The 23,020-nt window shown below is 40.6% G+C and overlaps 1 protein-coding gene across 2 annotated transcripts; it reads right to left on the minus strand.

Moving 5' to 3' along the window:
- Positions 1–1,054: 1,054 nt before the first annotated feature.
- On the minus strand, positions 1,055–10,398 carry LOC136508824 (protein Iojap-related, mitochondrial-like). 2 transcript variants are annotated; one of them, XM_066503601.1, is made up of 4 exons: positions 10,014–10,396; positions 7,725–7,812; positions 6,569–6,666; positions 1,055–1,352 (listed from the first exon to the last, which is right to left on the minus strand). In XM_066503601.1, exons 1-4 carry the CDS (start codon positions 10,314–10,316, stop codon positions 1,254–1,256), a joined length of 588 nt encoding a protein of 195 aa, XP_066359698.1. In that variant the 5' UTR covers positions 10,317–10,396; the 3' UTR covers positions 1,055–1,253. The 2 variants fall into 2 exon arrangements, with proteins under 2 accessions (XP_066359698.1, XP_066359699.1); XM_066503602.1 differs by lacking the exon at positions 6,569–6,666 and having other exon boundaries at positions 10,014–10,398.
- Positions 10,399–23,020: the final 12,622 nt, after the last annotated feature.

Raw genomic sequence — 23,020 nt, forward strand, 5'->3', positions numbered from 1 at the left:
GGGGCCATTAGGATTTTGTCCGTTGCAGCTGTTGAGGAGGACATGAACAAGGAAAGAAAAAAATGTCGATGGTAAACGGTACATACACGAAGGATATCATCCACAAAGAGGTGCTAACTCCGCAAACAAGGTAAGATCTCTCATTTATCATGTTGGTTTAATATAATATTTTAATTTATAAATATTATTTTTTAAAATAGTCTGTTCATTTTGACCTGGTTACTATACATTGTCCTTTCTATATTTGTAGCTGTTACTAGGTGATTTTGTTCATGAGAATCAATATTACTTTATCTTTAAATATTAACAAATACTCCGTAGCTTATATGTAGAAGTTTGAATTATTATGCGCCCAACACTACGCTGCATGATGACATTGAATTCGCCATTGTCTATCTGAGCTATTGAGATTGCATAACAAGACAGGAGCACACCGTGAAACCTTCAATTCGTCGCTAGTGTTCGACAACTAGAACCCAAGCAAGAGACTTTTTGATCCAGCTATCGACTTATGATCGAAATTGTAAAAGATTTTTTAATTCTTGCGACTGCAAATCTATAAGACTTCACATACTTAAATTATATGCTAAATGTTTATGCTTTATAAAGACGATTGACTACAAACTGTTGCAAACATCACACTCAAGTATCTTTTTTTAGTAATAATACAACACATTCAAATTTGAAGCATCATATTTTTTTTTATTTCTACTACAACGCACGATTTTAAATTATATGCTAAATGTTCATGTTTCATGAGTAGCAACAAATTGGCTACACCCAATGTTACAAACATCACTCAAAATATATTTTTTAATAATAATCAACATGTTCAAATTTGAATTATTATATTTTTTATTCCTATTGCAACGTACGAGTATAATATACTAGTAAAGAAAATAAACTAGGTAGGTCTAGTTCAGCGGAAATGGAAGACACAGGCAAAGAGGGGAAAGAAAAATCTGGAAGTAAAAAAGGTGAAGCGAAGGTAAGAAAAATATGTCCTACATTTCAAGTTTGGGTTGCGTGTGTAATCGCTATAGGATGCACGAGATGACTCATATCTGACTGGCTTGTCAGTCCCAATATCTGACTGGTGCAAATCGATCTTACATTAACGCGATTTTAGTCCTTATACAAACCCACCATAATAAGACTAGTTTTGGTAAGTAAAAGATGCTACAAAATGGAAAGGGAAAAAAGCTCGACCTCCCGTAATTTATCACGGTTCACGGATCATCGTACCAGATCCCCTAGTTCTGATGCTCTTCAAGGGTTTCTGTGCAGATGCTCTTCAAGGGTTTCTGTGATAGGTTCCGGCGACGTGTCTTCACCAGCGAGTTCTCCAACTCCTGTGACTCGCCAGAAGAGAATAGATTAACCGATTATATATATAGTAGCCAAAAAAGAAATCGTAAAAGTCACAGCTTGCCTATATACACAAATAACTGTACAAATCCATCTCCAAATTCAAAAACGGTACAAGAACTGGACAGTAACCAACCATGGATTGAACAGTACACGTGACATTGGTCCATTGAATTTATAAACAAAAATTCTCCAAGGAAGAAATACTATGTCTATTTGTGGAAAGGTTATGAAAACTATTCTCACCACATTTATCTGGATAATTTGATTCCAACTGAATAATCAGTACACTTTGGACGAAAGCACAGAAATTAACTTCCTAGGCTTTCAGAATGCTCCGAATGATCTCTGCATTGGTACTTCGAATGCATGACAAACCCACACATCCATCCTGCATGCATGAGGAAAGGGACGACTTTGGGAACTCTACTGCCACTGAGACTGAGTATGTCTAGAGCTATATCCTTGGTGCATTGATAACAATGGTAAACGATGATAAATGTTGAGGGAGTGAGGAGTAGCCCCCGCCCCACCCTGGTACTCTCCCGAATAATTTACTTATTTTTCTAGGTCATCCCATGAGGAAGTTCCTTAAATATCCGTTCTAACTGCCAGATACAGACATCTCTCTAAAAAATTCAAAAGTTGCATCCAAGATCAAATTCAGCAGCAAATGCAATCGGATAGCAAATCAGCCCGGTTACCAATAGTATGCATCCACTTCATGATCTGATCGCAACCCTACATACCAATAGTATCAGCCCGGTTAAGAATTTGGATAAACAGCAATGACATTCGTCTTCATGATTTTCCTTTGTACATAGTACATTTAATATGAGAATTGCATGCTTTATTAATTGAGATATACAGCAGAAGTGGGTTACGGTTTTAGAGGCATTGTGGCGTCCTATGGAGTTGGGGTACGCCTGGACGCCTAGGTGCATTTTAGGCAACGCCTAGATGATATAGCATAACTAAAACCTTGTGGCGTCCTGTGCCACCTGGTGTACACTTCAACAGCATGGTGACGACTTAAAAACCATGTTTGATAGGGTTGAATCATTCAATGCCGATGTTAGAATGTTAGGACATAAAGCCGTAAACAATTAGAGCAAATAACTTTAGAATACTGCAGTGTAAAGTTAAATCCAATATTCATTATCAATAAAGCAACCTTATGAGGATTGCCAGTATGAGAATGCAGGACAGGAAGATAACTGAAAACAGGACCGAAGGAAAGGAGTTGACAAAGCAAGTCCATGTTTTCACAATGGTCCTAGCGCTTCTTTCTTTTTGCTTAATGCGTAATTCAGTATTTAGTTTTTGGTTGCAGTTTCATTCTGGTCCAGTAAGGAGTTGTATCGGTCGTTTAAACCTCTATATACTAATTGCTTCCATGTTTGTTGCTACCAGGTGTTTCTCAATAATGCTTTTGTAACCAAATATGTTTCATGAAGCTTTTTATAGGAGATCTTAATGGGCATGTAGGTACTACAAGCACAGGTTTCGAGGCAGTTCATGGAGGTTTTGGGTATGGTAGTAGGAATCAGAAGGGGGAGGAAGTTCTGGACTTCGCGGTAGCTTTTGACCTGATGATAGCCAACACTTTCTTTAGAAAGAGAGAATCTCATCTAGTGACCTTCAGTAGCGGACAACACTGTAGCCAGATTGACTTTGTCCTCGCAAGAAGAAAGGACAAACGAGCATACTTGGATTGCAAGGTGATACCAGGAGAGTGTGTTGTTTCTCAACATAAGCTTTTGGTGGCAGATTTTCGTTTTCAGGTGCGTGTCCGTAGGGATAAACAAGCTAAGATTGAAAGAACAAAATGGTGGAAACTAAAAGGGGAGACGTCAGAGGTATTTAGGGAAAGGGTTATCAAAGAGGGCTCTTGGAAGGAAGAAGACGACATAAACAATATGTGGGACAAGATGGCAACCAACATTCGGAAGGTAGCCTCAGAGGTGTGTGGAGTAACCAAAGAAAGGGGACACGAGGCTAAAGATACCTAGTGGTGGAACGAGGAAGTCCAAAGGGCTATTAAGGAGAAGAAAGAATGCTATAGACGCTTGTACCATGACAGGAGTGTGGACAACATAGAGAAGTATAAGGTGGCAAAGAAGACTGCAAAGCGAGCTGTAAGTGTGGCAAAGGGTAGAGCGTACGAGGATCTTTACCAACATTTGAGTACGAAGGAATGAGAGAAGGACATTTATAGGATGGCTAGGGTTCGTGAGAGAAAGACACGGGACTTCAACCAAGTTAAGTGCATTAAGGATGAAAGGGAGCATCTCTTGGTAAAGGAGGATGAGATCCGACATCGATGGCAAGAGTATTTTGACAAATTGTTCAATGGTGAGAATATGGACACAACCTTTCAGTTAGATGACTCTTTTGATGACACCAATAGGCGCTTTGTGCGGAGAATCCAAGAATCTGAGGTCAGAGAGACGTTGAAAAGGATGAAAGGAGGTAAGGCGATGGGACCGGATGGTATCCCAATCGAGGTGTGGAGATGCCTCGGGGACATAGCTGTAGTATGGTTAACCAAGCTGTTCAACCATATTTTTCGATCGAACAAGATGCCTGATGAGTGGAGGAGAAGTATATTGGTACCGATCTACAAGAATAAAGGGGATATTCAAAGTTGTACAAATTATCGGGGAATTAAGTTGATGAGCCATACTATGAAGCTATGGGAGAGAGTTATCGAGCATCGCTTGAGAGCAATAACGTGGGTCTCTATGAACCAATTTGGTTTCATGCCCGGAAGGTCAACCATGGAAGCCATTTTCTTAATAAGACAAGTTATGGAGCGGTATAGGGAGAAGAAGAAGGACCTACACATGGTTTTTTATTGACTTGGAAAAGGCTTATGATAAAATACCAAGGAATGTTATGTGGTGGGCTTTAGACAAACATAAAGTCCCAACGAAGTACGTTGGACTCATTAAAGACATGTACAGCAATGTTGTGACTAGAGTTCGAACAAGTGATGGAGACACGGATGACTTTCCGATTAGGATAGGACTACATCAAGGGTCAGCTTTGAGCCCTTATTTGTTTGCTTTAGTGATGGATGAGGTCACAAGGGACATACAAGGGGACATCCCTTGGTGTATGCTTTTCGCGGACGATGTAGTGCTAGTTGATGAAAGCCGGACAGGAGTGAATCAGAAACTGGAGTTATGGCGGGAGACTTTGGAGTCCAAAGGTTTTAGACTTAGTAGAACTAAAACTGAGTATATAAGATGTGACTTCGGCACTACTACTCGGGAGGAGGAAGATGTTAGTTTGGAAGGTCAAGTAGTGCCTAGGAAGGATACCTTTCGATATTTAGAATCAATGCTACAGAGGGACGGGGATATTGATGAAGATGTTAGCCATAGAATCAAAGCAGGGTGGATGAAGTGGCGGCAAGCGTCTGGTGTCCTATGTGACAAAAGGGTACCACAGAAGCTAAAAGGCAAGTTTTATAGGACGGCGATTAGACCTGCTATGTTGTATGGTGCAGAATGTTGGCCTACGAAAAGACGACATATTCAACAGCTAAGTGTCGCGGAAATGCGTATGTTGCGTTGGATTTGCGGTCATACAAGAAGGGATCGAGTTCGGAATGATGATATACGTGAGAGATTAGGGGTAGCGCCAATTGAAGAAAAGCTTGTCCAACACCGGTTGAGATGGTTTGGACATGTGCAACGGAGACCTCCAGATGCACCGGTGCGTAGTGGAATCCTAAGTCAGGATAGTAACGTGAAGAGAGGCAGAGGAAGACCGAAGTTGACTTGGGTAGAGGCAATAAAATGAGACTTGAAAGGATGGAATATACCCAAAGACTTAGCCTTAGATAGGAGTGCTTGAAAGACAGCTATTCACGTGCCTGAACCTTGATTGCTTCTGTTGGGTTTCAACTCTAGCCTACCCCAACTTGTCTGGGACTTAAAGGCTTTGTTGTTGTTGTTGTTGTTGTTGTAACCAGATATGTTTCATTTGTTACAAGGTGGAATATGTCCACACATTGGAAAAAATGTGCCCATTTGATTTAGTAAGTATTGCATGATGATCAATGACATCAAATTGTGTTCATAAAAGAGATGTCTATTTTATGGTGTGCTTTCTGTTCTAAATACAATTTTTGTTGTTATATTTCAGTTTTGTTTACTAACTTGTTGGTAGCCAGGATCAAATCTACAGAATCAGATAAACTATTACTAAATGGGAGACCAGTAACCACTGGTCTTGAGGTGAACCCAGTAATGTCTTTTATTAATCAATTCTTTTGTTACACTTTCACTAATTACCTTGAAATAGTCACATTTCATCTAAAGGTACTCAAACCCTGCCGGATGAACGTTTGTTGTTGTATAATCACTAGGTAACATCAAGCTCCCAATAAAAGCTTGTAAGATCAAGGACCCTAAGGAGCACAAAGTTTACGGAAATACATTTATTACATATAGTGTGACTCCCTTCAGCTAATCAGCTTACTACCAACTCAATTCACTAAGCAAACAATGTCTGGTATCTATAATATAACAATTATATAAATAGAAATAGAGAACATTTGGTTACTGAGTTAGATTGGCACAGCCTCATTTTGATGATCTGGGCACATCACGCTTTGATAATTAGATATGCTTGAAAAGACCGTGTACCTGTTTCTTATATCAAATTGTTTACTTAATCACAATATTTCTGTATACACCATCATTTTTACTGGAAAGTTTTTCTGTGGACATGCAGAGAAAAGTCATATCTTCCCACTAGTTGAAGCACATATACTAAATTAAACAGACATGAAACAAATATGCTTTTACACAGAACTCATTTGCACACTATAAAAAAGCAAAATGGACACTAAACAAACACAATTTTACATAGAATGCATGCACTCTAGGCAGATTGGAACGCCCGACAACAGCAGATTTTATTGATATTCAAACACTATCAGGCTTTAAGGCCACTAAAGTTAAAATCATATAACAATTCAGGTTATAGAATGACAAACTACTGTCATGTTTTTGCTCAACATCAAACAAATCACATAAATATTCAGAGAAGTACTGTGCTCAATCGATTTATCCAACATTGACAATAAACAATTAACAACATAAAATACCAGCTATCATTAATAAGAGACTTATGATATCATTTATATGTGGAAACAACAATAAAACACAATTATAAGGGCACTAACCTGAATGGAAGTGTTAGGGGACACCTCTTTTGACCAAATGCTTTCTAAATCATAATACTCTCTTGCCCTTTCTTCAAGTGCGTGGATGATTATGCTTCCTGAGATAACAAAAGGTCAAATTACATGGATAGGGCAAAAGACTTCACCATAAAGCAATCATCCAGAACAACTTCTGATAGCGTGAAACCGAAAATGGTAGAGGTACAAGACATGAAACTGAGTTTGGAATCCAATATGCTCTATTTTTTGGATAGTTTGTTACTAACATCAAATTTGGCCTCTACTTCCTGTAGCGCCATGAAATTCCATAGATTATTACTATAAAATTATCTGATCTATTCCGTTGTTGATGTATATTACAAACAACAAGCATCGGCAATGTGGCATTGCTTTCAAAATCATATTAGCCATACTCAGGAAGTCAGGATACACCAGGAATTCACATGTTCAGTACAGTTTTTCGATCAATGTACCCTTAAATGTAATTAGATTCTCAGAAAAAGTTTTCAAACTCCATAAACAATTTAATGATCAGCTTATGAAGGTTTATATAAAAGGGAAAAGAAACTGTAGTTAATAAAAAAGACAATCTTAATTCCACTGTTGAATTTCTTGAGGATGACTAGAGTGCACCAGCCTAATGTTGAACCCCAAAAGTCAGATATTTGCTAACAGAATTCAAACGCTGTTGATCTTTGGAAACAAATAGAAAGTAAAAGAAAATCAGCAAGTTAACAAACAATTCTTTTTTTTCTCTCGAAAAAAGTTAACAAACAATTCAACTAAAGTTAAGATCACTTAATAAGGAAAATTATCAAATATGACTAGATGTACACATAATCATCACACTTGCGGCATTAGTGATAAGAGAAAAGGTTCAGCATGGCGCATTTTATCAAAACTTGCACTCCAGTTAACAACATTGTATGTACACTGGTTTTCAATTCTACCAAATACTAAGAAATGCAATAATTGTAGGAGCACAGCACAATAAATTGGAAGAAAAAACATGCTTTATGCCATCAATTAGATGACAATACTTAAGATTATTTTCAACACCACAAGATTATTTTCAACGCCACACAGATTTAACAAATAAATTGCCATAATTAAATCACAAAGTGGAAAGGATGAGAATATGAGATGCTCAGATTACCTGAATCAATGACAACCCATTTTCCCGCTTGCTGACCTTCTACACTTGGCATCAATATTCTATCAGAGCCCTTCTGCTTTTGCTTTATCTGTAACAAGATAAGATCAGCCAGTAGAATTTCACAGCATGTTCCAGCAACTGAAGGGGAGACTTAAAATAAACATACACTACATGTCAATATAATGAAAAAATATATTTAAAAACATTACCAGGAAGAAATAAATAATCATTATAAGTAGTCAAAACTGAAAGATGAGGCAGCGGAGTAGAATATTTTATATTGAAATTTTTGTTTCTGCCCTTCAAACACTTGCAATGGTGTTTCTGTCATTCAAAATCACAATCTCTACCAAATCTGGTTGTATATCTCTTCTGCTATTGGTTTAAGTCAAAGGTGTAGTAAAATAAACTGCTATCACAAATCACAAAAACGACAATGACCCTTATTGATTTCACCATACCTTCCTCAGAATAAAACGCTAGCACAAGGCTCAGGTTGATTTAACGCGCCAAGGGAGTTGTCTGACTACCATTGCAAAAAATTGAACTGGAGCCTGGACGGGATCAAGGATTGGTGCTTGGATAGGAGTGCTTGGAAGACAGCTATTCACGTGCCTGAACCTTGATTGTTTCTGTTGGGTTTCAACTCTAGCCTACCCCAACTTGTTTGGGACTTAAAGGCTTTGTTGTTGTTGTTGTTGTTGTTGTTGTGGAGCCTGGACGGGATCAAGGATTGGTGCTAGGATGGACCATATCAGAGCCGACGTTGGGGTGCAACATTCTTAATTTGAAAAGATGGAAAATAATAATAATTACACTTCCAAGAGAAGTATCCAAGACAAATCAATTACATAAATGCGAATGTATAGTATCCATAGATCAGGGAATCATATATAAGTCTAGGATTTGTGGTTTTCTAATCTCTAGAAGACGATACTAACAAACATGAATTTATTAAATCAACAGAAAAAAATCATCTATGAGCCAAATTGTCCAGGTGCTTCTGGAGCCAACCCCAGTTGCTTAATGAGAAACATTTCCAAGTTGCCCATGAATGCACATCAATCAATTGAATTTTATCAATGCCAATTCAAGTAACAAATAAATGCATCTTCAAACCCCAGATATACTGATGTGGTAAATGGTGTGTCTATCTGGCACACCATTTAACAAAACAAGCAGGCTCTAAATTATATACAAGTAAATGTGTAACAAAACACCAAGAATCATGATGGTGTAGTCAGCCATCTAGGGATTGGTGCTACTGAGCTAAGATGGACCATGCGTGAGGCAGGTCCCCCCACGTATCAGAGGAACATAAGAATATTAACTTTTACTTAAATTAAAACTGAAAGAATAAAGATTATCATACCCCATGTGGCATGTGTCCTACACAAATCAGTACATAAACTCACTGGTACAATATCGATGCATCAGAGAAAGGTATAGTTCTCAAGTCTAGAGTTTGATTGCTCAATGTACCAGTATAGTTTCTGAATGATATCCAGCAAAGATACCAACAAACATGAAAACAGACTTCCTAGGTCCTGAATCGGTCGGGGATTCTTGGCTCTTAGCCTGTTTAGCTAGCTTGACTTCCAACTTACCCACAAATGTGAAGCACTCAATTCGAACAACACCCATCTCAATCCAGTTGCCGAATGAAACCTTTGTCAAATCCCAGATGTTATTAATCCAGGAAATGGTGGGATGAACGGTATGAAATTAAGCAAGAACCTTGCAGGCTACAAATCTATAGGGTCATAGGGTGTTTGGATTGAGGAATGAAATAGTCCATCATCTTCACTTACTTTTTGTTTGGCTTTCAGAATGGAATGAGTTGATGCATCAGCACCTCATTCTCATAAGTCAATATTTAACTAGTTTGAGGAATGGAGTCATTCCACCAAATGGGATGGATGTTTGATTTGTAGAATGGAGCGGTCCATCATCATCTCACAAACTAGTTTTTGGTTTAGTTTGTGGAATAAAATGAGTTGATCCATCGGCTAATAATCAGTACTAGTACGAGAAATGAAGTCATTCCACTAAATTTGAGGGATAGACGGTTGATTCCCCAAACCAAACACTCCATTAAAGAATGGACTTACGATGCACCCCATCTAGACGGAGGTGATTCCCCAAACCAAACGCCCTCTAACAGTCCAAGGCAGGATAATCACCAAGAAAATGGCTGGTTGGGATGCCCCGGGAAAAAAAAAACAGGAAACCTTCATTTCGCTCCTCTCGAGGGAGGAAGAGGAAGGGGAAAATCAGGGGAGTGCGTGCCTTGTAGAGGAGCGCCTGCGCGATGTTGCGGACGTGCCAATCGGAGCGGCCTGTGGCGACGACCATGTAGTCGGCGCAGGCACCCCCGTGCAGCCCGCCCTCGCCGACGGGGAAGACGCGCACGTCGCCCGCCCGGACGTCGCGCAGCACCTTCTCCACCTCCGGGAGCTCCAGCAGCGCCGCCGCCTGCGGCCGCGCGGGAGAAGTGCCGGAGGAAGAGGACGAGGAGGAGAGGAGGCGTGGGAGGACGTGCGGCGGCGATCGCCACCGGCCAATGGAACCAGATGGCACGGCGGAGAGCATCGACGGCGGCGGCAGGGTTTTCGATGGCTTTTCTTTTTCCGTTACCTTCTCCGTTTCTCACTCTAGCGAGGAGCCGAAGCCGAGCCAAAAGGGGTCGCCGGTTTTAACGTGCATCAAATTTTCATTGAGAAAATACTCTCTCCTTCCGAAAATAAGGGCTCATCTCATACCTCGACAAGTCAACAGATCTTATGTTTGAATAAATTTTTAGAAATAATAGTATTAACATTTAAATTTCTAAATAGGTTTAGTATGAAACTATATGACATGGTTAATCTAATAATACATATTTTGATATCATTAGTACTTTTTTATACATATTTTGTAAAACTAAAAAATATTTGACTCCTCAAAGTGGGAGACGTGCACTGTCGATGCGGGACCCACATGATACCCGTAAGAAAAAGAGAAGTCTAATTATGATTCTTCCCATGTAATCTCGATGCGTGCACTGTCTTTTTCGTTCGGTCTCGGCAACATGGCAACACCTTATCGGGCACAGCTCGAAAGATCTCTTAATCTAGTGCTTGGAATACCACTGACAGGAGCTCAGAAAGGTCTCATACTAACCATAACATCTCAAGACTGCATCATCCACTGGCCAGGTTCTGTTCCTGAGGATAGCATTACCCGGCTAGTTGACACAACAACGACAACAGCTCTACCCTACCAAGAAGGAGACTCGATCTGTGACCCTGAAGCCTCTACTAAAGTTATCAACAACTCTGACAGTACGGAAACCAATGCTGATGACAAAACAACTCACGCTCGAGAAGTATTCATGATTCGCCGTCCTCGTTCACCATTGGTCCCCCAGAAGCGCCCAACGTCAGGTCTTCAGATGAATCCGAATCCAACATATCACCCTTTATCCAAGGGCACGATGGTGAGACCGAAAATCAAAAGCAAGCCAGAGAGGGAAAGAACAAATTGAAACAAAAACGTTAACGCCGTGCGAGGCAACGCAAGGAAGCTTGGATCAGATATAAGTCAGATCTAGCCGAGTACAATAGAAGAAAATCAGAGCGAGAGGTCGAAGAAGGACGAGCGGCGAATACACCCTACGATAAGATCCGAGAAGCACTAGAAGAACTCAGGGCGACTTCACATCCCAGTGAAAAACAAGAACATCTCTAGGACTTTCTCCGATCAATAGTCCTAAGGACGCATGATGGAAGGACCCACTCAAGACAACCTGCCAGGTCAACATCTCATGAGCAGGAAGATCAAAATCAAAGGAAGTCCGCTTTCGAGAGACTTGGACCAAGTGGAAGTCACAACAGAAAAAAGTAGAAGAGACCATACTCAAAACGACCGAGTCGAACAACCAATAAAGGTCAGAAGCAAAGCACCTATTCAGATAGCCACGTAGAATTACTCTCACCAAGACAACAGTTAGCAAGAAGGGGGTGCTGAATCAGAATACACAGAAGCCAGAATGCATGATAGATTCCCCTGCTTTGCAAACAGACTCGCTTCAATACGACTACCTCACAAGTTCAAGCCGTCCAATCACTCTAAATATGATGGCAAGACCGAACCAAGGACAGTGGCTAAGGATTTACTCGCAATCGATTGAACTGGCCGAAAGGAGACGACTGATATCAAGACCCTGTTCTTTCCCATGGCCCTAGAGACCATGCCCCTCCAATGATTTGACAAATTGAATCTAGGATCAATCAGAAATTAGGAGGACTTGCAAAGAGCTTTCTGTGAAAATTATGTAGGTATCATTACACAGCCCAATCACCCACGCAGAGTTAAAAGGACTCAAGCAAAAAGGGAGCAAAAGTCTCAGAGATTACTATCGATGATTTGGCGAACTACGTGCTCAAGTATATGACATCACCGAACGAGAAGTAATCGAAGCTTTCTCTTACAGAATCATAGCTAGGTGAAAGGTCCTAATGGACTAGAGGGGGTGAATAGCCTAATAAAATTTCTACAACAACACTTAACAAAATGGTTAGACAACTATGAGACGAAGCAAGTGTTGCACTAGAATACTCAAATTGCAAGCCACCTACCATAATTCTAGTTTAGATAGTGTTTATTCACACAATAGTTATGACACTACCCTATGTTAGTGTGCTCTCAAAGGCTAACTAAAGAGCCACACCAACCAACCAACCAAGCTTTCACAACTAGCTACACTAAAGAGCTTGTCAACTAATTTGCGTAAAGTAAAGAGAGTGGTCAAGAAGGTTATACCACCGTGTAGATTAAGAACCAATCAATCACAAAGATGAATAACAATGAAGACCAATCACCTCGGAATCAATGATGAACACAATGATTTTTACCGAGGTTCACTTGCTTGCCGGCAAGCTAGTCCTCGTTGTGGCGATTCATTCACTTAGAGGTTCACGCGCTAATTAGCATCACACGCCAAACCCTCAATAGGGTGCCACACAATCAACACAAGATGAGGATCACACAAGCCACAAGCAATCCACTAGAGTACCTTTTTGCGCTCCACCAGGGAAAGGTCAAGAACCCCTCATAATCACCACGATCGGAGCAAGAGACAATCACCACTCTCCGCTCAACGATCCTCGCTGCTCCAAGCCGTCTAGGTGGCGGCAACCACCAAGAGTAACAAGCGAAATCTACAGTGAAACATAAACACCAAGTGCCTCTAGATGTAAACACTCAAGCAATGCACTTGGATTCACTCCCAATCTCACTAAGATGATGAATCAATAATGGAGATGAATATGAGAGCTTTGGCTAAGCTCACAAGGTTGCTATGTCAATACAAATGGCCTAGAGAGTGAGCTTGAACCGGCCATGGGGCTTAAATAGAAGCCCCCATAAAATAGAGCCATTATACCCCTTCACTGGGTACAGTGCGGGCTGACCGGACGCTTCGGTCCAACTGACCGGACGCTGCTCCTCAGTGTCCGATCGCCCGATGGTGGCCACGTGTCTCTTGTGTTCAACAAGGAATGTTTGATCTCAACGGTCGACATGTTGACCGGATGCTCCGACAGAGTTGACCGGACGCTAAACCCTCAGCGTCCGGTCGTTTACAGTAAGGGCCCAAAACATGTTTTTGCTGACCGAACGTGTTCGGTCAAGCTTGACCGGACACAGCCCAGCATCCGGTGCTTAACCCTAATTACTGTGCCGACCGACAACACGATCAGACGCAACCCTTCAGCGTCCGGTCGCTGAGCGACCCAGCATCCGGTCCTTTGACCGACGCCATCATCATTGCGACCAACTCTATTTCACCTCTAACTTCTTTACCCTTGCTCAAATGTGCCAACCACCAAGTGTATCACCTTGTGCACATGTGTTAGCATATTTTCACAAATATTTTCAAGGGTGTTAGTTCTCCACTAGATCCTAAATGCATATGCAATGAGTTAGAGCATCTAGTGGCACTTTGATAATCGTATTCCGATACGAGTTTCACTCCTCTTAATAGTATGGCTATCAATCCTAAATGTGATCACACTCTCTAAGTGTCTTGATCACCAAAACAAAATATCTCCTATGGTTTATACCTTTGCCTTGAGATTTTTGTTTTTCTCTTTCTTCTTCTCAAGTCCAAGCACTTGATCATCATCATGGTATCATCATCATCATGCTATGATCTTCATTTGCTTCATCACTTAGAGTGTGCTACCTATCTCATGATCACTTGATAAACTAGGTTAGCACTTAGGGTTTCATCAATTCACCAAAACCAAACTAGAGCTTTCAATCTCCCCCTTTTGGTAATTGATGATAACCCTTATACAAAGATATGAATTGAAATTCAATTGAATCCATATTGTTTGCCCAAGTATATTTACCATGTGTAAAAGGATATGGACAAGTTTCATGAACTCCAAATGGTAGCAATTGCTCCCCCTACATATGTGCTAAGAGTTTAGATACCACAGACCTAACATTTGGTGTATGCTTCAAGTACCTCAATAACCTCTTTGTAGCCTTCAAATGACTTTCTCTTGGTGAGGCTTGAAATCTTGCACACTATGCATACACTAAACATGACATCCAGCCTTGATGCGGTTACATAGAGTAGGCTTCCAATCATAGACCGATACAACTTTTGATCCACCATATTGCCACTTGCATCACTATCCAAGTTGTCATTGGTTCCCATTGGTGTGCTAATGGCTTTACCTTCACTCATGTTAAACTTCTTGATCATGTCCTTGATGTACTTGCCTTGACTTATAAATGTACCATGTTTCAATTGCTTGATTTGAAGACCAAGAAAGTAACTCAATTCTCCAATCATGGACATCTCAAACTCATTAGCCATCATCTTTCCAAACTCATCACAAAAATCTTGATTGGTTGATCCAAATATGATATCATCAACATAGATTTGCAAAACAAATAGATCTTTTCCAATCTTCTTGATTAAAAGAGTGGTGTCCACCTTGCCCATTGTGAACCCTTTAGAGAGTAGGAAGTCCCTTAATCTCTCATACTATGCTCTCAGTGCTTGTTTCGATCCATACAAAACCTTCTTCAACTTGTATATATGGTTGGGCTTCTTATCATCTTCAAAACTAGGAAGGTTACTCAACATATACTTCTTCATTGATGTAGCCATTGAGAAATGCACTCTTAATATCCATTTGATAGAGCTTGATGTTGTGGGCACAAGCATAGACTAGTAAGATTCTTATTGCTTCTAATCTAGCAACCGGGGCATATGTTTCTCCAAAGTCAAGACCTTCAACTTGTATATAGCCTTGTACTACTAATCTTGCTTTGTTCCTTACTACTATCCTATCTTGATCTTGCTTGTTTCTAAAGACCCATTTGGTTCCAATCACATTATGTCCCTTTGGTCTTTCTACCAACTCCCATACTTGATTTCTTATGAAGTTATTCAATTCTTCATGCATAGCATTTACCCAATCAACATCCTTTCAATGCTTTATCTATCTTCTTTGGTTCAATGGATGACACAAATGAGAAATGCTTATAAAATGAAGCCAATCTTGATCTAGTTTGCACACCTCTAGAAATATCACCAATGATAGTGTCCTAATGGATGATCCCTTGCAACATTGGTTGGTTGGAGGATTGGAACTTGATTGCTTGCACTTGCTTGATTATTTGGTTGAGATGATGTACTAAGCCACTTGATCTTGATCAATATCATGAGAGCCACTTGTACTAGCTTGATTTGTATCATCTTGCACACCTAAGTTGGAGAGCACTTGTACTTGATCATCTTCATCATCATTCACTTGCCTAGGCCTCAATTCACCAATATCCATGTTCTTCATGGAATTTGAAAGTTGAATGCCTCTAACATCTTTCAAGTTCTCATTCTCTACTTGTGAACCCTTGGTTTCATCAAATTCAACATCATGAACTTTCCTCAAGAGTATCACTATCCAAATTCCAAATTCTATATGCTTTGCTTATAGTGGAATAGCCAAGTAGGAATCCTTCATCACATTTCTTGTCAAACTTACCCAATCTAGTGCCTTTCTTCAAGATATAGCATTTACAACCAAAGACCCGCAAAATATACAATGTTGGGCTTTCTACCATTCAAGAGCTCATATGGTGTCTTCTTTTTCAATCGGTGACAATAGAGGCGGTTGCTACAATAGCAAGCCATGTTGATAGCTTTGGCCCAAAAAGGATTGACTCACATTGTACTCACTAAGCATAGACCTTGCCATATCAATGTGTGTTCTATTCTTTCTCTCAACAAGGTCCATTTGATTGAGGTGTGTACTTGGCCGAGAATTGATGTTTAATTCCAAATTTATCACACAACTCATCAATTCTAGTGTTCTTGAACTCACTACCATTGTCACTTCTAACTCTCTTGATGGTTGTTTCAAACTCATTGTGAATGCCCTTGACAAATGATTTGAATGTTGCAAACACATCACTTTTGTCCACTAGAAAGAATACCCATGTGTATCTAGTGTAGTCATCCTACTATCACAAAGCCATATTTGTTTCCATCCGATACTAGTATATTGTGTTGGCCCAAACAAATCTATGTGCAATAACTCAAATGCTTTACTAGTGCTCATCATGCTTTTCTTAGGCTGGGTGTTTCCAACTTGTTTACCGGCTTGACAAGAGCTACAAAGCTTATCCTTTTTCAAACACAACATCTTTCAAGCCTTTAACTAAGTCATGCTTAACCTAATCTATTCAATTATTTCATTCCAACATGACCAAGCCTTCTATACCATAACCAACCCATGCTAGACTTAATGAACAAGCATGTAGATAATCTAGCTTCACTAGCATTGAAATCAACCAAGTATAGATTCTCATATCTAAAACCCTTTGAAGATCAAATTGGAGCTATCTACACTTATGATTTCTACATCATCTACTCCCAAATATGCATTTGAATCCTAAGATCACACAATTGAGCCACAGATAGCAAATTGAAGTTCAAGCTCTCTACTAGCAATACATTGGATATGCTCATGTCATTTGATATTGCAATCTTACCAAGTCCCTTTGACCTTGCCTTTGCCATTGTCACCAAATGTGATACTATCATAACTATCATTGCCATTGGTGTTGATTGAGTTAAACATTCTTGCATCACCGGTCATGTGTTGAGTGCTCCCACTATCAAGAACCCAATGCCTTCCTCCTAGCTTTATAATTGACCTACAAAAGAAGATCAATTCTTTTTAGGTATCCAAACTTGCTTGGGTCCTTGAAGGTTAGTCACTAGGCTCTTTGGTACCCAAATAGCTTTCTTCTTTGAGCCCATCCATGGTTTACCAATGAACTTAGCCTTCACACCATTTGTACCCTTAGTAAGCATATAGCATGAATCAAGCTTAATAGAGGATACATTAGCATTTTTGCTCTTGTTTTTGTATTCTTGCTCTTTGTGACCCACTTACTTGTAACTAGTGCAAAACCGACCGTTGTTCTTCACAAAACTAGTCTTATGAGGAGCAAAGGTCAGCTTTGTCTTTCTTGGAGGTATAGCCCAATCCCTTTTTGTAGAGAAGCTCTTTAGCTACCTAAGCACATAAGCAAGTGATCCTCACCACCGTAAGCCTTAGCTAAGGTATGAGTGAGCTTAGTGACCTCATTCTTGAGGTTCTCATTCTCAACCACTAGTGAGGCATCACAAGTGAGACCATCACTACTAGATGAGGTAGAAGTGAAAGTGCTACAAGAAGGGTTAGTAGAAGTAACAATGATAGGCATAGATAGTGATTCATCAATTATATCACAAGTTAAACCTACATCACAAGTTTCAACATGTTTCTTTTTATCTTGTTCATTAAGCAAAGTGGAATGAGCCTTTTTAAGCTTTTTTGTGAGGCCTTGCCAAGCTTCTCATGGGCTTCCTCTAGCTTCTCATGAGTTGCTTTGAGCACATCAAGGGCTTGCTTAAGGGCTTTTACCTCCTTATTCAAGCTCTTGCATTCCCTTCTCTTAATGTCAAAGTATTCTTTAGCATCTTCTAGCTTGTCAAATAATTCATCCTTAGTAGGTTCATCATCATCACTATCACTATCATTTTCATTTTCATGTTCATTATCATCAACATGATCTTCATCTCTTTCATCATCACAAGATTGTACCTTAGTGGCCTTAGCTATGAAGCATGATGAAGATTCGAAGAGAGAAGGCTTCTCATTTATAGCAATGCTTGCAAGAACCTTCTTCTTGGTGGTCTTGTTATCATCACTATCATCATCATCATCACTTGAGGAAGCATCACTATCCCAAGTAACTACATATGAACCACCCTTCTTCTTCTTGAATGCCATATTATCCTTCTTCTCTTTCTTTTCCTTCTTGTCCTTCTTCTTGTTCTTCTTGTTGTCATCATCATTGTCGCTATTGTATAGGCATTGAGCAACAAGATGATCTTTGCTTCCATACTTGAAGCACCTTCTTGATTCTTCTTTGTTCTTGAATGAAGATTTCTTTCTTCTTGCATGGTAGCCCTTCTTCACCATGAACTTGCCAAATGTTTTGACAAAGAGAGCCATCTTCTCATCATCATCATCATCCCAAGATTCATCTTCCTCACTTGATGTTTCTTGCTTTGCTTTGCCCTTGGATGATGTGGCTTTGAATGCCACTACTCTTCTTCTTTTCATCCTTCTTCTCATCTTTCTTCTCCCTCTTTTCTTCCTTCTCATCATCATCTCTATAAGCATCATCGGTCTTGATATCTCCCAAGATTTGGTTTGGTGTCATTGTGTTCAAACCGGTCCTCACTAGTAAGGTGACCAACATGCCAAATCTTATGGGCAAGCATCTCAAGAACTTATTGGAGAAGTCCTTGTCCTCTATCTTCTCACCAAGTGCTTTGAGATCATTGACAATCACTTCCATCCGATGGAACATGTCCGGACACACTCTCATCTTCCTTCATCTTGAAGCTTGCAAACTTCTCTTTGAGAATATATGCCTTTGCACCCTTCACGGCTTGAGTGCCCTCAAATGATTCTTCCAATTTCTTCCAAGCTTCACTGAGCCATCTCAATATTCTTGATTTACTCAAATGTTCTCACATCAACTACATCATGAATGGCACTTAGAGCAATGTCATTGTTTTGGAGAAGCACTTCTTCGGCGGCTGGTGGGATTCTCTGGATCACCAATCTCAATTTTGGTTTCTACCACCTTCCACACCTTTCTATTGATTGACTTGATATGTGTGGTCATCTTTGACTTCCAATAAGAATAATTTGAGCCATCAAATTGGGGTGGCTTCTTGGTGTTGTTGATTTGAAGCCTATTTTAACACCGAAGGTTGTTAAGCCTCAAATAACGGTGACCTCGGCTCTGATATCACTTGAAAGGTCCCAATGGCTAGAGGGAGGGGGTGAATAGCCTAATAAAATTTCTACAACAACACTTAACAAAATGGTTAGATAATTATGAGGCGAAAGCAAGTAGTTGCGCTAGCCTACTCAAAATGCAAGCCACCTACCACAATTCTAGTTTAGATAGTGTCTATTCACACAATAGTTATGACACTACCCTATGTTAGTGTGCTCTCAAAGGCTAACTAAAGAGCCACACCAACCAAGCAAGCAAGCTTTCATAACTAGCTACACTAAAGAGCTTGTCAACTAGTTTGTGGTAAAGTAAAGAGAGTGATCAAGAAGGTTATACCGCTATGTAGATGAAGAACCTAATCAATCACAAAGATGAATAACAATGAAGACCAATCACCTCGGAATCAATGATGAACACAATGATTTTTACCGAGGTTCACTTGCTTGCCAGCAAGCTAGTCCTCATTGTGGTGATTCACTCACTTGGAGGTTCACGCGCTAATTGGCATCACACGCCAAACCCTCAATAGGGTGCCACACAACCAACACAAGATGAGGATCACACAAGCCATGAGCAATCCACTAGAGTATCTTTTGGACGCTCCATCGTGGAAAGGTCAAGAACCCCTCATAATCACCACGATCGAAGCAGGAGACAATCACCACTCTCTGCTCAATGATCCTCGCAGCTCCTAAGCCATCTAGGTGGCGGCAACCACCAAGAGTAACAAGTGAAATCCAGTAGCGAAACACGAACACCAAGTGCCTCTAGATGCAAACACTCAAGCAATGTACTTGGATTCACTCCCAATCTCACTAAGATAATGAATCAATGATGGAGATGAGTGGGAGGGCTTTGGCTAAGCTCACAAGGTTGCTATGTCAATGCAAATGGCCAAGAGAGTGAGCTTGAACCGGCCATGGGGCTTAAATAGAAGCCTCCACGAAATAGAGCCATTGTACCCCTTCGTTGGGTACAGTGCGGGCTGACCGGATGCTCCGGTCCAACTTATCGGATGCTGCTCCTCAGCGTCCGATCGCCCGATGGTGGCCATGTGTCTCTTGCGTTCAATAGGGAACATTTGATCTCAATGGTCGACATGTTGACCGGACTGCTCCAATAGAGTTGATCGGACGCTAAACCCTCAGCGTATGGTCGTTTACAGTAAGGGTCCAAAATATGTTTTTGCCGACTGGACACAGTCCGGTCAAGCTTGATCGAACACAGCCCAGCATCGGTGCTTAACCCTAATTACTATGCTGACCGACAACACTGACCAGACTGCAGCCGCTTCAGCGTCCGGTTGCTTGAGTGACCCAGCGTTCTGTCCTTTGATCGACGCCATCATCATTGCGACCAACTCCATTTTACCTCTAACTACTTTACCCTTGCTCAAATGTGCCAACCACCAAGTGTATCACCTTGTGCACATGTGTTAGCATATTTCCACAAATATTTTCAAGGGTGTTAGTTCTCCACTAGATCCTAAATGCATATGCAATGAGTTAGAGCATCTAGTGGCACTTTGATAACCGTATTCCGATACGAGTTTCACTCCTCTTAATAGTACGGCTATCAATCCTAAATAGTGATCACACTCTCTAAGTGTCTTGATCACCAAAACAAAATAGCTCCTATGGTTTATACCTTTGCCTTGAGCTTTTTGTTTTTCTCTTTCTTCTTCCCAAGTCCAAGCACTTGATCATCATCATGGTATCATCATCATCATGCTATGATCTTCATTTGCTTCATCACTTGGAGTGTGCTACCTATCTTATGATCACTTGATAAACTAGGTTAGCACTTAGGGTTTCATTAATTCACCAAAACCAAACTAGAGCTTTCACTAGGTGGCAATTTCAGGACTTCTACAAAGAAAATCTGAGAAATAATAAAGAATTCAGACACATAGTAGAAAAGATGATTACTGCAGAGGAGAAGACACGAGAAAGGTTCCCGGATAGAAACAACCGAGACAACCTGGGCAAGCAAAATCGTCGAAACATCAACAACTGGCGCATACAAGTTGATAACTGAAGATGGAAAAGAAGTCAACAATACATGGCACATCAGCCAACTAAGAAGACTCTACGCATGAAAACAACTCAAGGAAGAATATATATACAAGCCATAAGAGATCAACATTCATGATCAATGAAGATGGTGTTCCTCGACAACATATGTCTTATTATGGCTTTCCCCTAGTTGTTTTCACTGAGCATACCGGCCAAGAGCAAAAGAGCTGAAAAGATGCTTAAGCCCATGATGAGGGTAGCTAATAAGCTAACACCCAAACCAAAAAGAAAAATGGTTGAAAATACACCTGAGCATACCATCCGAGAGCAAAAGAGCTGAAAAGATGCTTGAGCCTGCCGATGAGGGTAGCTAATAAGCTAACACCCGAACCAAAAAGCAAAATGGCTGAAAAGACGCCTGAGCATACCAGTCCGAGAGCAAAAGAGCTAAAAAGATGCTTGAGCCCGCCGATGAGGGTAGCTAACAAGCGAACACCCTGAACCAAAAAGTAAAATGGCTAAAAAGATGCCTGAGCATACTGGCCGAGAGCAAAAGAGCTGAAAAGATGCTTGAGCCCACCGATGAGGGTAGCTAACAAGCGAACACCCGAACCAAAAAGCAAAATGGCTAAAAAGATGCCTGAGCATACCGGCCTGAGAGCAAAAGAGCTGAAAAGGATGCTTGAGCCCGCCGATGAGGGTAGCTAATAAGCTAACACCCGAACCAAAAAGCAAAATAGCTGAAAAGACGCCTGAGCATACCAGCCGAGAGCAAAAGAGCTGAAAAAAATGCTTGAGCCCGCCGATGAGGGTAGCTAATAAGCTAACACCCGAACCAAAAAGCAAAACGACTGAAACTAAGCCTGAGCATAAATCAGAGCAATTTCAAGACAAGACCCTCCAGCTCCTTGTTCCAAATAGCAAGAGGCTCGAGGGCTACACTCACTCAGGAAAGCGCTCAGACGACGCTTGTACCTACTCGGCAGGACATGAAGGAACAAGACGAGGCTTCTAGAACTCAACCATGAAGTACTCGAGGGCTTGTCGATCCTAGGATATTTTTGCAACCAGGGAAAGGACCAGATGCTGAACCACATTCTGAGTTAAGCCGAAAAGAAGAAGCTGAAGATGTCCTAAGTCTTTTTAGTACTAACAAGAACATAAAGTTTGTCTAGACAACGATCTATACCGAGTTGTTTACAAGTCACAGACGAAAGCCAGACAAGCACTCGACAAATCAAGGAAGTTTGTCAAGACATCAATCTACATATACCTGAGTTGTTTACAAGGCACAAATGAAAGCCAGAAAAGAACAATGATCTATACCGAGTTGTTTACAAGTCACAGACGAAAGCCTAGACAAGCACTCGATAAATCAAGGAAGTCTGTCAAAACATCAACCTACATATACCGAGTTGTTTACAAGGCACAAACGAAAAGTCAGAAAAGCACTCGACAGATCAAGAAAGTTTGTCAAGACAATGATTTACCTAAACCAGGTTGTTTACAAGACAAAGAAATACAGACAAAGAAGACATCAACAAAAAAATAAAGAATCTCCATTCAATCTTCAAGTATAGTGTTCTATTATAGAAGCTGGAATACAATGGTCGATTACATCAAGCATTGTCATCAGGAGAAGAAATATCAATATTAAGATTATCCACGATCCTCCTGGCTAAATCTTCGACCTCAGGCTCCACCTTTTCAACGGCATCCAGATATTCTTGACTCTCGGCTTCCTCTGCAATCTTGGACAAAGGCACCTCTAGAGCAAGAACCTGAAAACTAGGCAAGAACATTTCTGGTACATAGTTGGGCGCACCTCTTCACGAACTCCTAGGAAACGGGTCGGAACTTGAGGAATAAACTGAGCCCAAGATTGACCATCATCTGTTGGAGTTCGGAGAAGAT

Source organism: Miscanthus floridulus, chromosome 15 (genome assembly GCF_019320115.1).
Source record: "Miscanthus floridulus cultivar M001 chromosome 15, ASM1932011v1, whole genome shotgun sequence".
Lineage (NCBI taxonomy): Eukaryota > Viridiplantae > Streptophyta > Magnoliopsida > Poales > Poaceae > Miscanthus > Miscanthus floridulus.

Bases quoted from the DNA above. Each gene is read 5' to 3' on its own strand.
- LOC136508824 (XM_066503601.1), bottom strand. From the start codon at position 10,316: ATGCTCTCCGCCGTGCCATCTGGTTCCATTGGCCGGTGGCGATCGCCG. The intron at 6,667-7,724 runs GTAATCTGAGCA...TTGTTATCTCAG, and splicing joins ATGGGTTGTCATTGATTCAG to GAAGCATAATCATCCACGCA. The intron at 1,353-6,568 runs GTTAGTGCCCTT...GGCGAGTCACAG, and splicing joins CCCCTAACACTTCCATTCAG to GAGTTGGAGAACTCGCTGGT.